This window comes from Marmota monax, unplaced genomic scaffold, assembly GCF_021218885.2.
Source record: "Marmota monax isolate L192 unplaced genomic scaffold, Marmota_monax_Labrador192_F-V1.1 WCK01_AAM20220418_F8-fsc00051, whole genome shotgun sequence".
NCBI lineage: Eukaryota > Metazoa > Chordata > Mammalia > Rodentia > Sciuridae > Marmota > Marmota monax.
In genome coordinates, this window is record NW_026695202.1 from 2,706,074 (window position 1) to 2,721,316 (window position 15,243).

At 36.5% G+C, this 15,243-nt stretch overlaps 1 protein-coding gene across 2 annotated transcripts in view; it reads left to right on the forward strand.

Moving 5' to 3' along the window:
- Txnrd1 (thioredoxin reductase 1) overlaps positions 1–15,243 on the forward strand; it is a 235,910-nt gene that overhangs the window by 201 nt on the left and 220,466 nt on the right. The window contains exons 1-7 of one of the 2 annotated variants that reach the window (XM_046429532.2): positions 60–198; positions 1,382–1,530; positions 2,685–2,845; positions 8,633–8,841; positions 10,070–10,154; positions 11,996–12,102; positions 12,213–12,401. In XM_046429532.2, the coding sequence (XP_046285488.1) occupies positions 1,486–1,530; positions 2,685–2,845; positions 8,633–8,841; positions 10,070–10,154; positions 11,996–12,102; positions 12,213–12,401 (796 nt within the window). In that variant the 5' untranslated portion in view covers positions 60–198; positions 1,382–1,485. Of the gene's footprint in view, positions 1–59; positions 199–1,381; positions 1,531–2,684; positions 2,846–8,632; positions 8,842–10,069; positions 10,155–11,995; positions 12,103–12,212; positions 12,402–15,243 lie in introns of those variants that run through there. The other variant, XM_046429531.2, reaches the window with a different exon arrangement.

Here is a 15,243-nt window from a genome sequence, read left to right on the forward strand (position 1 = left end):
GCGACTCTCGGCCCCGCCTGCGGGAGCCTCGGAGGGGGAGGGGAGACGAGGCGGCGGCCGCGGCCCTGACAGCTGTCACCGCCCGGTCACCGCTTCCTCTGCTGGGCGGCCCGGGCCCGTAGCATCTTGGACCGCAGCTCCGCTTCCCCGGGGCCCCGCGGGGCGGGTCGGACCTGGAGCCGGGGCGCCGCTCCTCAGGTGGGCCGCCCCGACCCCCGCGCCCCCGCCCGGCCGGCAGACCTCGGCGAGACACGGCGTCCACCGGCCTGGGCCTTGGCTGCGGCCTCGCCCACTGCGGGGGCCGGGGTACCGCCGCTGTCAGGAAACAAAACCCCCTGCAAGCCAGAGCTCCTCCGGGCCGTGCCTTCTCGCCTTCCTTCCTCCGCTCCTCAGGAGGAAGGGCTTAGCGGGCGAGGAGAGAGAGGGTCCTTCTGGGACCCTGCGCTCAGTACGGCCCCGAATCCGGCAGAGCTTCGCGGTTTCCCCGGTCGGTCGTCCCTGACCCAGCGGGGAGCTGGCTGGGGGCGAGCCCGGCCTGCTCTCTGCGGCCGGGGTGCGTGCGGCGCCGTTCGCGACCGGTCTCCCGATACGAGGGTGTCACGACTTGACCCCCTGCAGATCGCAGGTGCCGCTGGTTAGCGAGGCCGCCCTGCCCTGGACTCTCCGTAGCATAGAAAGCTGGAATTTATTGTTTTCCCTCCACTTGTAAATACTCCAGTTATCTAAAGAAATCGGTGCCCTGGATGTAAGGCTAATTACTGAATTGGGGGTTGATTTCATGATCGACAACTTTTCTTTGACCAAACAACGTAGCCCTAATCTCTTTAAAGTTTAACAGAACAGTAAAGTAGGGAACTTTTTCGTCCTCTCCTCCTCGGAACAACCCAGAGTATAACGTTAAAAAGCTATGGATTTAGTATGGTGTGAAAACTCTGGCTTTCGAACAAATTTGACCTAACTTGAAACTTTTCTGCCAATTATCCAGAATCAGCATTAAATTTACCAAATTTTTCAAAATTTCAGATTTTTATTTGTAAAACGGCGAAGATACTCACCCAGCAGAGGGTTTGTAAGAATTGGATGATATAGATCAATAGCACTGTTGACATTTAGGGCCAGATGATCCTTTGCTGTGGGGTATTATTATGTACATTGTAAGATGTTTGACAGCATCCCTGGCCTCTGTCCACTACTTGCCAGTAACATTTCCATTTCCATTTGTGACAACTAAATTGTTTCCAAACGTTGCCAAAGGATGATTCCCTTGGGGGTGGGAATCATCAGTTGAGAACCACTGACACAGATGATACCTATAAAGTATATATTCATAGAATGTGCTAATCATTGTTATAATTGATTTTAATTTTATTTTGGCAATTAGTTACAAATCAGTGGTTCCTACCAGCTGTTAGAGGAGACATCCCTCCAGGCTGTGCTGCCCATGGATTTGTCTGTGATGGTACCAGAATATTAGTATTTGGGGGAATGGTTGAATATGGAAGATACAGCAATGAGTTATATGAGTTACAAGTAAGTGTATTTAAGATTTATTATTTCAGTCTAAAGTTTTAATACTGATACTGGTCATAATTCATCAAAAGATCACAAAATATTTCATTAGCATATTTAAAATAGCATGAACTTCACACTTTATAGCTTGAAAGAAAATGTTTCCACTTCATTTAAAAGCCAAAGTTTCTAGTCTAAGTTCTTTTCCATGCCCAGTGTGACATTTGTAGCATTAAGCTAAATGTTTTACATTACTTGCATGTGTTATATGTTTAGGTTTTTGTTTCTTAGTGTAATAGTTTTTCATTTTTAATCTGTAACAGAAACACCTGAAGGATTTGTGAGAACAGATTGCTGGGCCCTGCCCGGAAGCTTTATTGTCTCTAGTGTGGCCTGAACATTTGCATTTCTGCCAAGTTCTCAACTGATGCTGCTGGTTCCAAGACTATATACTTGGAAAACCACTGCTTTGATGTCATACAAATTGTTACCTCTCACACTAATCATTATTCCCTGTTTTTCCCTGATCCCCCACAATATGTGAAAAAGAGGGTTTCAGTTCATATAATCATTTCTAAATTTGACTCCTTTATTAAACCAGATCCCTCCTTGACTCTTCTTGATTTGTGCATGTTTCCAGGGTCATTATTTTGAGGTTATCTGGGAGTTGGCAGATGTAGATGAATTGTGCTTATTTACCAGCAACCCATTTCAAAAAGTTTGAGACAAAGAATGCTTTATAGCTAGAGTATAATTTAGGAGGTTTGGTTTGTGAAATGAGCTTTATGTTAATTTAAATGTTAAAATACTTAGCATATATGGGTTACCTAATATTTGAAAATAAGTAAATAAATAAAAAATTACATTTAATCTTAAAGGTATACATAATAAATAATTTTTAAGTTGGAAAACATTAGTATTGTTAATGTTAATGTTATTATTTATAAGCTTAGTATACCATTGTGGAAATCCGTATATATAGAAAAATTAATTAGAATTTCTACATATATTTTAATTATAGAAATTATTTGTTATTTGTCATTTGTTTCAAAAATTGCTTATTGAAGACTTCTGATGGCATTTGGTTGAAAATATATTGGTATGATGCACTGTTGACAGTGTAGGAATAGGAATGCTTTCCTGATTTTACCTCAAGAGTGTTTGGTCTTTTTCAGGCAAGTCGATGGTTATGGAAAAAAGTGAAACCCCACCCCCCTTCTTCTGGTTTACCTCCTTGTCCTCGGCTTGGACATAGTTTTTCTTTATATGGTAACAAATGCTATTTGTTTGGTGGTCTGGCAAATGAAAGTGAAGATTCAAACAATAATGTTCCCAGGTATGCCGACTCTTATTTTAGATCAAATGCTTATTTTATGATTTAGATGAGGATCATTTGGTTTCTTCCATCTTTATTATAAGGGATAAAGCTTAACTTTTTTTTTAAACTTTTAAACCTAACAATGAACAAATTTTTGTGTACTTGTATTTTCCTTAGTCTCTGGAGTGTATCTGTTTTCAATCAGAAATTATCTTACTAAGTTTATATTAATATAACTTGTATTAATATATTTATGTATCTTGATCTATAATGTATGTTTGCTAGTTCATTAATGATAACCAAAAGAAACAGATGGTTATTTTAAAATTATATTTTTCAGGGAATTTAGTGATAAAAATATGACTTATAAAATCATTTCCACATTTCATAGGAGAAATTCTTAAAAGTGATTCACACTGGCAAACACTTTTCCTCCTTTTTCTAAACACAAGTAATCACTATCTCTTTTTTCTGTAGTTTTAATGTATAAGCTCTGCTTTTTCTTATTTTGTTAAATTCCTAAATTAAGAAAATTTTTTGTTGATCTTGTGAGTTTGATTTCTTAATTTTTTGTTTATTGCTAGTTTATGGAAATAAAATTGGCTTTGTATGTTGACTTTGTATCCTGTGACCTTGCTGAATTAATCTTTTCAATCATTTTCATGGATTTCAGTTTTTCTTTTTATTATTGAGATTTAGGATACACACACACACACACACACACACATATGAAAGTATCGGTTTGTTTCTTAATATTCCAAATATTTTTCTAGGTTTCTCTTTGCCTATTTAAAAAATTTTCTTTTCTTCTTCTTTTTTTTTTTTTGGTGGTGTTGGGGATTGAACCAGAGCCTTGTGCATGCGAGGCAAGCAGTCTACCCACTGAGCTATACCCCCAGCCCCTTTATAGCTTTCTTATTTTGTATCTTCTTTAAAAAGACTCTTCCTCTCCAAAATTAAAAAAAAAATAATTTTTCTCTCATTTCTTCTAATACATTCACAGTTTTGTTTTTTTATATTTAGAACATTGGCTGGGGATATAGCTCAGTGGTGGAACACTGGCTTAGCATATGTGAGGCCCTGGATTCCATCCCCAGCACCACATTTAAAAAAAAAAAAATTCAATACATTTGGAATATACTTTTGTTATTAGTGTAAGGCTTTTCCCTCTTTTTCCTAATTGATTTCTTTCCATTTCTTCCAATACTATTTACTACATAAGCCTTTTTTTTTGGTATTGGAAATTGAATTCAGGGGCACTCAACCTGAATTAGAGACAGGGTCTCACTGAGTTGCTAAGCGCCTTGCCATTGCTGAGGCTGGCTTTGAACTCGTGATTCTCCTGTCTCAGCCTTCTGAGCCACTAAGATTACAGGCATGCATCGCACCAGCTTACATAAGCCATTTTAAAATGCCTTAATTTTTATGTAAATGGTTCATTTCTAGGCTTCCTATCAGAAGTTACAGACTGTGCTTTGTGGGCAAAGTTTGCCTGCTGGCCTATTTTTATTTATGAAGTTTTATTGGATGGGCTGGAGTTGTGGCTCAGCTGTAGAGCTCTTTCTTGCCTAGCACCTGTGAGGCCCTTGGTTCAATCCTAAGCATCACATAAAAATAAATAAAATAAAGGTATTGTGACCAACTCCAATAAAAAGTAAACTTTTTTTTTTTTTTAAGTTTTATTGGAAGATAGCCACATCCATTCATTTGCACATTATGTTTGGTTGCTTTTGTGTTAAAATAGTAGAGTTGAGTAGTTGCAACAGACTTTGTGGTCCACAAAGTCTAAAATATTTATTATCTAGCCCTGTACAGAGGAAGTTTGTTGACTCTTGCTTTAAACTTTATTCTGTGTCATTAATTTATTTACTTTTCTATCATTAATTGCATTGTTTTCTGGTATATGCCTTTGATGAGGATATTTTCTACTTCTTTTGGTACTGTGGTTTGAATCTAGGGGTGCTTTACCACTGAGATACATCCCTAATCCTTTCTTAAATTAAAAAAAAAATCTATTTTGGGGGAGTGGGGTACCAGAGATTGAACTCATGGGCACTCTACCACTGAGCCACATCCTCAGCCCTTTTTTTCGTATTTTATTTAGAGAGAGGATGCCACTGAGTTGCTTGGTGCCTGGCTGTTGCTGAGGCTGGCTTTGAATTCGCAGTCCTCCTGCCTCAGCCTCCCAAACCACTGGCTGAGATTACATGTGTTTGCCAGCTGGCCTGGCTGAATTGTTATTAAATTCTGAAATATGAGCCACATTTTTATTCCTAGTTAAGACTCCTTTTATTATATTACAGAATTTGTTTCATACCTTGTCAAGTTCACATTGCTTATTTAAAAAAAAAATACACACACACACAAACACTCTCAATGATTTTGCCTATTTTATTTGGGGAGTGAGTGCTATATCTGTTATTGATTGATCATTATCTTCATTTTTAGTATTTCTTTTTTTTTAATATTTATTTATTTTTTTTAGGTCTAGATGGACACAGTACAGTGCCTTTATTTTTATGTGGTGCTGAGGATCGAACCCGGGTCCCACCCTTGCTAGGCGAGTGCTCTACTGCTGAGCCACATTCTCAACCCTAGTATTTCTTTATATTAAGAAAATTTGGTAGGGGCTGGGGTTGTGACTCAGCAGTGGAGCACTTGCCTAGCACGTGCGAGGCTTTGGGTTCCATCCTCAGCACTACATAAAAATAAATAAATAAAATAAAGGTATTGTGTCCAACTGCAACTAAAAAATTAAAAAAAGAAAATTTAGCCTTTTTCTGTGATGTCTAAAAAACAAAAAAACAAAAAAAAAATTTTCCAGTTTGATCTTTTTCTTTCTTTCTTTTTTTTTGGTACTTGGTATTGAACCCAGGAGTACTTTACCACTGAGCTACATTCCTGGTCTTTTTAGTTTTTTAAAATTTTGAGACAAGGTCTCACTAAATTGCTGACTGGTTTCGAACTTGCAGTGCTCCTGCCCTAGCCTCCCTAGTCACTGAGATTTCAGGCATGTACCACTATACCTGGCTTTGACCTTTTTCTTTTCATACAGTTTATGGTGGGTCTTTCTAAAAAAAAAAAAAAAAAAAAAAAGTCTTATTAAATGCTTTCTGTGTGGTATGCTTTACTTGTTTTACCATTTTTAATTTTTTTCTTAATTCTTTGCTTCCCTCAGTTGCTTAGAAATTAACACTCATTTTAAACTGAAAATGTCTTATCACCTCTGGGAATAAATTGCTGTCTTACCATTAGCATTCTTTTGCCTATCACCTTTTGCTGTATGTTCAATATATTCTTGAATCTATTCTGGACTATAGTGATGTTAAGAAATTAGCTTTTTAGTAATTTTTTTTTCCAGTACTGGGATTGAACCCAGGGGTACTTCATCACTGAGCTACATCCCCACCCCCCTACTTTTTTTTTTTTTTTTTAAATCTTGAGACAGGGTCTTGCTAAGATACCCAGGTTGGCCTCAAATTTGGGATCCTCCTGCCTAGGTTGTTAGGATTACAGATTATGACACTATGCCCTTTTTTAGTACATCTTTCTTAGTGACAATTAAGAATATCACTTTATCTGGGTGCAGTAGCATATGCCTGTAGTCCCAGCGGGAGACTGAGGCAGGAGGATCTTGAGTTTAAAGCCAGCTTCAGCAAAAGCGAGGCACTAAGCAACTCAATGAGACCCTGTCTCCAAATAAAAAAATAGAAAATAGGGCTGGGGATGTGGCTCAGTGGTCAAGTGTCCCAAAGTTCAATCCCTGGTACCACAAAAAAAAAAAAAAAAAAATTAACGGGCTGGGGATGTGGCTCAGTGGTAGAGTGCTCGCCTAGCACTTGTAAGGCCCTGGGTTTGATCTTCAGCACCACATATAAATAAATAAATAAATAAATAAATAAATAAAATGTATTGTGTCCAACTACAACTAAAAAATAAATATTGAAAAATATAACCATAATTTACTGGTGTTTTGCTCTACCATTTCTCTTATGCCTTTCTTGAATTTCTTTTTCCTAGTTAATATTTTGAATCATTTTTTCCCAGAACAATTACATGGCTAAACTTTGAAGTTTTATATGTCCTAAATGTTTTCTTTTGGTCTCTTTCTTTTTTAAAAAAATATTTTGAAAGTTATAGATGGACAGAATGCATTTATTTATTTATTTATTTATTTATTTATTTATTTTGCTAAGGATCGAACCCAGTGCCTCACATGTGCTAGGCAAGCACTCTGTCACTGAACTACAGCTCCAACCCTTGCCCTCATTCTTTTTTTTTTTTTTTAATGTTTGTTTTTAGTTGTCGCTGAACACAGTACTTTGATTTTATTTATTTATTTTTATGTAGTGCTGAGGATAGAACCCAGGGCCTCGAACATGCTAGGTGAGTGCTCTATTGCTAAGCCATAATCCCAGCCCCTTGCCCTCATTCTTGAGTAAAAATTTGGTAGGAAGTAGATTCCTACCAAAGTCATTTTGCTGAAAACTTTGAAAACATCCACAACACAAATAAGTTTAATGCCAGTGTCTAAAGTAAAGAAGCTACTTGGACATTGCTATGACATTGCAGTGGGGAGAAAAGTTGCAAAGCCCCATTTGTTATATGCCTTGTTTATCATATGTTGACATCCAGAGAGAGAGAGATGTCTTATAGGTATTTGCCCAAATATTATAGGAAGTATTTGTTCTGGTTATCTATTACTGTGTGATAAACTGCCCAACGTTTAGTGCTACAGAATTACAACTATTTTATTATGCTCATGAACTCTGTGGGTCAGAAATTCATACAGGACACAAAAGAGAAGGCTAGACTCTGAAGTGGGAAGGTTTGAATGGTTACTCCCATATCTGATGCCTCAACTGAGATGGCTGAAGGACATACTGAAAGTACTGTCACCCTGCGTACCTATGGTGGCCTCTTCAGATGGTGGTTTTTTTTTGGTAGCTAGAGTTTTTTACAATTCAAGAACAATGATTTTGTGAAGCTATATGGACCTGTGGAGAATCAAAGGGAGGAGTCATAGACCCCACCCCCTGATGGGAAGAGTGTCAGAGAATTTTGATTTGTGTTTTAAAGCTACCACCATTGTCACTGATACCTTCACTGTTGGCTAAATGATGGCAGGGATTTTTTTGCTCTCTTCTGTTCTCTGCTAAGCTCTGGAAGAGCACCTGGTACATAGTAGTATTTGGTAAATGTTGAATGAATGGTCTGGGGTTTCTGCTGGCTTTATGAATTTAACACTAAAGCTAAAAACCATCACCTGAAGAGGTCACACAGAGTGGACAGTACCTTTGGCCTGTCCTTTAGCAATCCCACTTAAGACATCAAACAGGGGAATAACCATTTAAACCTTCCTATTTGAGAGTCCAGCCATTCTTTCTGTGCTCTGTTTCTTTTTTATTATTATTATTTTTTTAGTTGTGGGTGGATAAAATACCTTTATTTTTCGCTTATTTTTTTTTTTGAATTTTTTAATATTTATTTTTTTAGTTCTCGGCGGACACAACGTCTTTGTTTGTGGTGCTGAGGATCGAACCTGGGCCGCACGCATGCCAGGCGAGCGCGCTACCACTTGAGCCACATCCCCAGCCCCTTATTCGCTTATTTTTATGTGGTGCTAAGGATCAAACCCAGTGCCTCACACATGCTAGGCAAGTGCTCCACTTCTGAGCCACAACCTCAGCCCCTCTGTGCTTTGTTTCTAATATGAATTTTTTACATACTTTATAAATAGAAGCAAAAAACAGATAAAAGACATATATTATCTGAATGTTTTCTTTTTTTTTTCATGATATGCAGATATTTAAATGATTTCTATGAGTTGGAGCTGCAGCATGGTTCTGGTGTTGTGGGATGGAGCATTCCAGTCACTAAAGGGATAGTGCCTTCTCCAAGAGAATCCCACACAGCTGTTATATATTGCAAAAAAGATTCTGGAAGTCCTAAAATGTATGTTTTTGGTGGAATGTGTGGTGCTCGCCTGGATGACCTGTGGCAGCTTGACTTAGGTAAACTTAACTTGATTGAGGCTGGATTGGTATGATTATAAGGGCAAATTTCAAATACCTTGAAAATATTTTTAAAAAATATTTATTTTTTAGTTGGACATAGTATCTTTATTTATTTATTTTTATGTGGTGCTGAGGATCAAACCCAGGGCCTCGCATGTGCTAGGCGAGTGCTCTACTGCTGAGCCAAAACCCCAGCCCTTGAAAATATTTTTGCTTGTAGTATTTATTGAGTTGCATTAATTATAGCCTGTACTTGTAGTCTCAGACACAGATGAGATGCAATCAGTTAGGCTAAACAAATGAATTTGATTTATGACAGTAACTCTTCTGTGTTCCCTGTTAGTAGTTTCACCAGAGGTTCTGGTTTTCCAGATATGGTCCTGCTTTACCTGATATGGTCCAGCTTTATGCTTACTGTTCTATGTAATTATCAGTAGTACTCCATTTCACACTGAAAAGTGTCCAGTTGAAAGTTATATATGGCTACCTTATCAATAGGAAATGTAGTATTAGCAATTAGTCATTAAAAAACCCTTAGGTAGCTTTTTCTGAAGGGACTGTAGGAATGAGTGACTAAAGGGCAAATGTGTCTCTCACCTTTAACTATAAAGTACACTATGGTAAATGTTTGTTGAATGAATGGTCTGGGGTTTCTGTTTACTATATGAATTTAATACTAATGCTAAAACCCACTGTCTGGGGCTGGGGGTTGTGGCTCAGAGGTAGACGCTTGCCTAGCATGCGTGAGGCTCTGGGTTTGATCCTCAGCACCACATAAAGTAAAATAAAGACATTGTGTCCACCTATAACTAAAAAATAAATATTTAAAAAACCAAAAAACACGTCTGAAGAAGCCACACAGGTACGCAGGGTGACACTACCTTCAGCATGTATAAAGTACACACAGTGTACTTTTACTTGAAACATTAAAAACACTAATAATATTGTTCTTAATTCAGAATTGGGTGATACTCTAAGTACTAACCTTCTCCATAACAAATGCTAACATTCAAGTGTAAATAGATTTCTGTCTTGTCAATTTATGTCAACTGAAAATGTTCATTTTAAAATGAAATTCATATAACTGCTGTGAAACATTTTTACTTCATTTTGACAAGTACTTACTTTGTTCTATTTTTAAAAAAATTACACAAGTTGAGGTAATTTGCTATATTAGATCAAGTTGCTAATATCCTTTTTTTTTTTTTTTTTTTTTTACTTTTAGAAACTATGTCATGGTCAAAACCAGAAACTAAAGGGACAGTTCCACTTCCACGAAGCCTTCACACGGCCAGTGTTATAGGAAATAAGTAAGGATTTTTTTGTGTTGTTTTTGCTTTAAAAAAAAAAATTAGATGTATGTAAAAGTGATACTCCTAGTTTCTTGGAAATAGATTACTGAACTTAATGATGTTTGTGCTTTCTGAAGCTAAAAAATATTTGCAGAAGCTAAAATACTTTATCATTTTCTTATCATACTGCTTCTTATATGTCTTTGTCATTTTCTTTCATATTGCCTCTTATACATCTTTATCTTCCTCACAACTCCTTGTCCAGAGTAGGCACTACCTGAGTGTAAGGCAGGATGTTGTCAACTGATATATTTTTTGTGGATGGTTTGGTATACCTATCTCACTGTTTCTTTTGACATATTTTTAGCACTGCTTGATTTGTATTCAGGCACATACAATAGTTGTGTTTGGAAGGACATATGGAGTTATGGTTAGAATACAGGCTTTGTAACTATATGGCCTAAATTCAAGCCTCAGGTTTCATACTTGTCCTTTGTGACCTGGGGCAAGGAAATTTAATTCATCTGTACCTCACTTTCCTCAAGAATACAATGCAGATTAAAGTAAAACTTCACAAGGTTTTAGTGAGGATTAAATGTATTAATACATAAAAATGCTTAGAACAGTGCCCTATACATTCAGAGCACTTGAAAAATATTAACTGTACAAGTATCCCTATTTATGTAACACTGGGCCATGATTAGGAGTATTATTTAAGTAGAACTTAATGAAGTATTTACTAGTACGGGGTTTTTACCTTAAATGTAATGTTTCAGGACAGTACTAGTTGTAATTTAGAATCTCAGTAATTTACACAATTGAAAACTCGGGACTTAAAAGATTAATTGAAAAAACTGGTAAGATCTGAGTAGTCTGAAGTTCAGTATTTAACAAATGTTTTTTTGTTGTTGTTGTTGTTGTTGTTTTTAAAAAAGCCAGTATGCACATGCCTGCAATCCTGGAGACCCAGGAGGCTGAGGTAGGAAAATCGCAAGTTTGAGGCCAGTGTAGACAATTTAGTTAAACCCTGTCTCAAAATAAAAATAATAATTAAAAAAAGGATGGGGGATGTGACTCAGTGGTACAGCTCTCTTGGGCTCAATCCCCAGTGTCACAAAAATAAATAAATAAATAAAAGCTTCAGAGTCAAACAGAATCATCTTCACAGTTAAACATAATCTTGTACAATGCAATTTTCCATTGGAATATTATATATTCCAGCATATAAAATACAAAAAATGTGGAGTTTCCCTGATTGGCATAAGGACTCATGATCCCTAAACTCTATCTGATGAGCTTATCTTCTTTAGCAGCCATGAGGCTTTTCTCAAGAACCTCTAGGACTCTGAGGACATAGTTTTAAATTTATTTTTTGTTTTTTCTGGTATTAGGGATTGAACTCAGGGTCACTTTACCTCTGAGCCACACACCTGGTCCTTTTTATTCTTTTTTATTTTTTTTAGTGTTGATGGACCTTTATTTTATTCATTTATTTATATGTGGTTCTGAGAATTGAACCCAGTGCCTCCCGTGTCTGAGGCAAACGTTCTACCACTGAGCCACAACCCCAGCCCCTTCTTATTCTTTTTTTCAATTTTTAGAGAGGGTCTTGCTAAGTTGCTGAGGATCTGTCAAGTTAGTGAGGCTGGCCTCAAACTTGTAATCTTTCTGCCTGAGCCTCTAAGTAGGTGAGATTATAGGTATGTACATATTGTGCCTAGCAGTCCTGAAACTGAGTCAACAAATAAATCTTTTGTTCATTTTTAACATTCTAATCCAACAAGTGAAATTAAATCACCTACTTTCTGTTCTTGGTTTTCTGGTTTTTTTTTTTTTTTTTTTTTTTGATTGTTGTTCAGAATGTACATTTTTGGTGGATGGGTTCCACATAAGGGGGAAAATATTGAGACTTCACCTCATGATTGTGAATGGAGATGTACCAGTTCATTTTCTTACCTAAATCTAGGTGAGTCTTTTAAAATTTACTCATTGAAATAAGATTTATTAATAAAAGAATTTGTGAAATTTTGATGTTTAAGAATAATAGATCAGTCATGGATATTCCTATGGTTTTAGATACAGCAGAGTGGACCACTCTAGTATCAGATTCTCAGGAAGATAAAAAAAATTCAAGACCAAGACCAAGAGCTGGACACTGTGCCGTAGCAATTGGCACTCGATTATATTTTTGGAGTGGAAGAGATGGCTACAAAAAAGCACTGAATAGTCAAGTTTGCTGCAAGGATCTTTGGTATCTTGATACTGGTGGGTAAGAGTATTTAGCAAATAAAATCTATCCTTTAGGTAAATACTCAAATAATTTTTGTCTTTTAAGATTTAATCTAAATGACACTGCCTCTTTCCTATAATTTAAAAAAAAAATGAGAGAAATAATTTGTGTAGATATTTCCCACATCAGAGGAATATATATTAATTGCTCTTTTCTTGAGTGTAGCTTGAACTTAGAGATTTCTTTCCAAAGAATAGAGTATGGAAAGGGAAAAAACAGTAGCCTCATGGGGAAACCTGTAAGCACTACCTTACTGAAGTGATCAAGGTTAATGTCACTATTGATAAGTCATACTGATATATTTACCCTCCTGGAAATAATGATAAGAAAGTACTTCATCATTGTGGTACTCTTCCCAAAAATCTATTACTTGAATCTAACTTTGAAAAATATCAGATAAACTCAAATGGAGGAACGTTCTAGACGTTCTACAGAATATTTGTACAGTAATCTTCAAAAGATTCAAGACTATTAAAACATGACTAAGAAATAGTCTCAAATGGAGGAGTGTAAAATGATAAGATGACCAAAGGCAGCATGGTGTCCTGGATTGGATCCAAGAAGCCAAAAGACATTAAACCATTTTGTCCTATTGTCCTAGATTTGTGGAGTGTGTATAAAAACTTAGACATAGTTTATAAGATGCAATATATTATATACAAGGATCTAATTATAATTAACATTAATATTAATAAAATAATGTATATATATAAATTATAGATTATGATTTCCAACCTATTTCATAAGGCACCTATGTCAATTTTGTTGAAATAGTCACAGAATTGAAAATTTGGAACTTAATGGCTTAATTGAAAAATGAGGAAATCTGAGTAGTGTGAATTTTAGTAAATAGTATTAATGAGTGGCAATTTCTTAGTTTTAGCAAATGTTGGGGAAAAGGTAGATGGCAACACTATACTATCTTCACATCTTTTCTGTAGATCTGAAATCACCACATATTAAAGTGGGTTTTTCTTAAAATGTTAGAGCACCAAGAATTTTTTAAACGTGAAACTCACATCCATTTTCAATAAATATTTACTGACAGCTGTGATGCAAAAATTGTTTTTTAAGTGCTGAGAATACAACAGTGAACAAGACTGGTAATGTCCCTACTTGCACAGATTTACATTATGAGAGAGTGTGAGGGCGGGGGATAACAAATAGTATGTCAAGCAAATGAACAAAATAAGTACCATTTCTGGTAAGCATGTGGAGACATGAGATAGTGCTTGGAGGTACTGGGAATTGAGGCTGGTAGCTGCTTCAGAGTGAGTAGTCAGAAAAGGTCTCTGAAGAGATGATATATGGGATGTGTTCCAAATGGTGAGGAGGAGCTACCCACCTAAAAATCTGGGGAAATTATTGCAGGAAGAGTGAAGAGTAAATAAATTCAAGAGCCCATAGATGGGAAGATTTGGCATATTTGGGAATAGATTTGAGCCAGTTAAACAAAGAGAAGATTGTAATAATGGAAGTTAGAGATCACCATGGGACAGATCATGAAGGTCCTTGAATGCCATAGTAGATTTTGAATTGTTTATTTATTCATTGACTGATTCATTTATTTATTTTTGTGATAACTGATATTGAATCCATGGCCTCTTGTGTACTTGTAAATTGTTTTAAAAATACAATGGTAAGATATGTTTAAGTTTGAAGGAGACGTGATATGATTGGATGTACACTGGGAATGGACACTGGCAATTGTGTGAAAAATAAATTGTGGGGGCAAAAGTGTATACAGGGAGACAAGTTAGGGGGCTCTTGCAGTAATCACAACTGTCTTAGGCTGTAGTGGAGACAGTGCAGAAGGGGAAGAATGGGTAAGCTCAGGATATATTTTGGATTCTGTTGACAGAACTGGCTGATAAATTGGGTATGGCAGGTAACAGAAAGAAAAATTGAGGGTGAAGTTTTTAGCCTGAATAATTTGCTGAGATTGTGTTGAATGGAGAAAACTGTGTTGAATTTAGACCAGGCTAAGTTTAAAATGATATCAAACAAACAGTTGATGGAATAAACAGATCTACAGATTAGTGTAAACATTAGATCTAGAATTTTTGTAATTTGTGGTATTATAGGAAAAGAAAATGATAAAACATTATTATTATTATTTTTTTTTTTTGGTGGACAGTTTTGTTTTTTTTTTTGGTGGACATAGTATCTTTATTTTACATTTATGTGGTGCTGAGGATCGAACCCAGTGCCTCATGTATGCTAGGCGAGCACTCTACCACTGAGCCACAACCCCAGCCCCAATTGTTGTTTTTTTTTTTTTTTTTTTTTTTTTAATTTTTTTAGTTGTAGTTGGAAACAATACCTTTATTTTATTTATTTATTTTTATGTGGTGCTGAGGATTGAATCCAGCACCTTGCAAGTGCTAGGCAAGCGCTTTACTGCTGAGCCACAGCCCCAACCTGGACTCCAGTTTAAGTGGGTAAATAAAAAATTAGCAAGTTGACACACTGAAGTATTATTTGAGAGGTGAGATTTGAGTTTAGTTTTCTGACTATCACTCTTTTCTACAGTAGCATGTACTACTTTTGTAATATAAAATAGTTTAGTGTTAAAATTAAGATAGTTGAAAAAATAATAAGTGGAATAACAAAGCTAGAGACTAAATAATTTCTACAGAAGAAGCCCATCCTAACAAGCAGGAGAGAAATATGAAAACTCCAACATACCGAGTGATCTATGAAACTGGGAATTAGTAACCAAAATCCAAGGATAAAAATATGTGTACATGGGGCTGGGGTTGTGGCTCAGTGGCAAAGTGCTTGCTTTGCACATGTGAGGCACTGGGTTCGATCCTC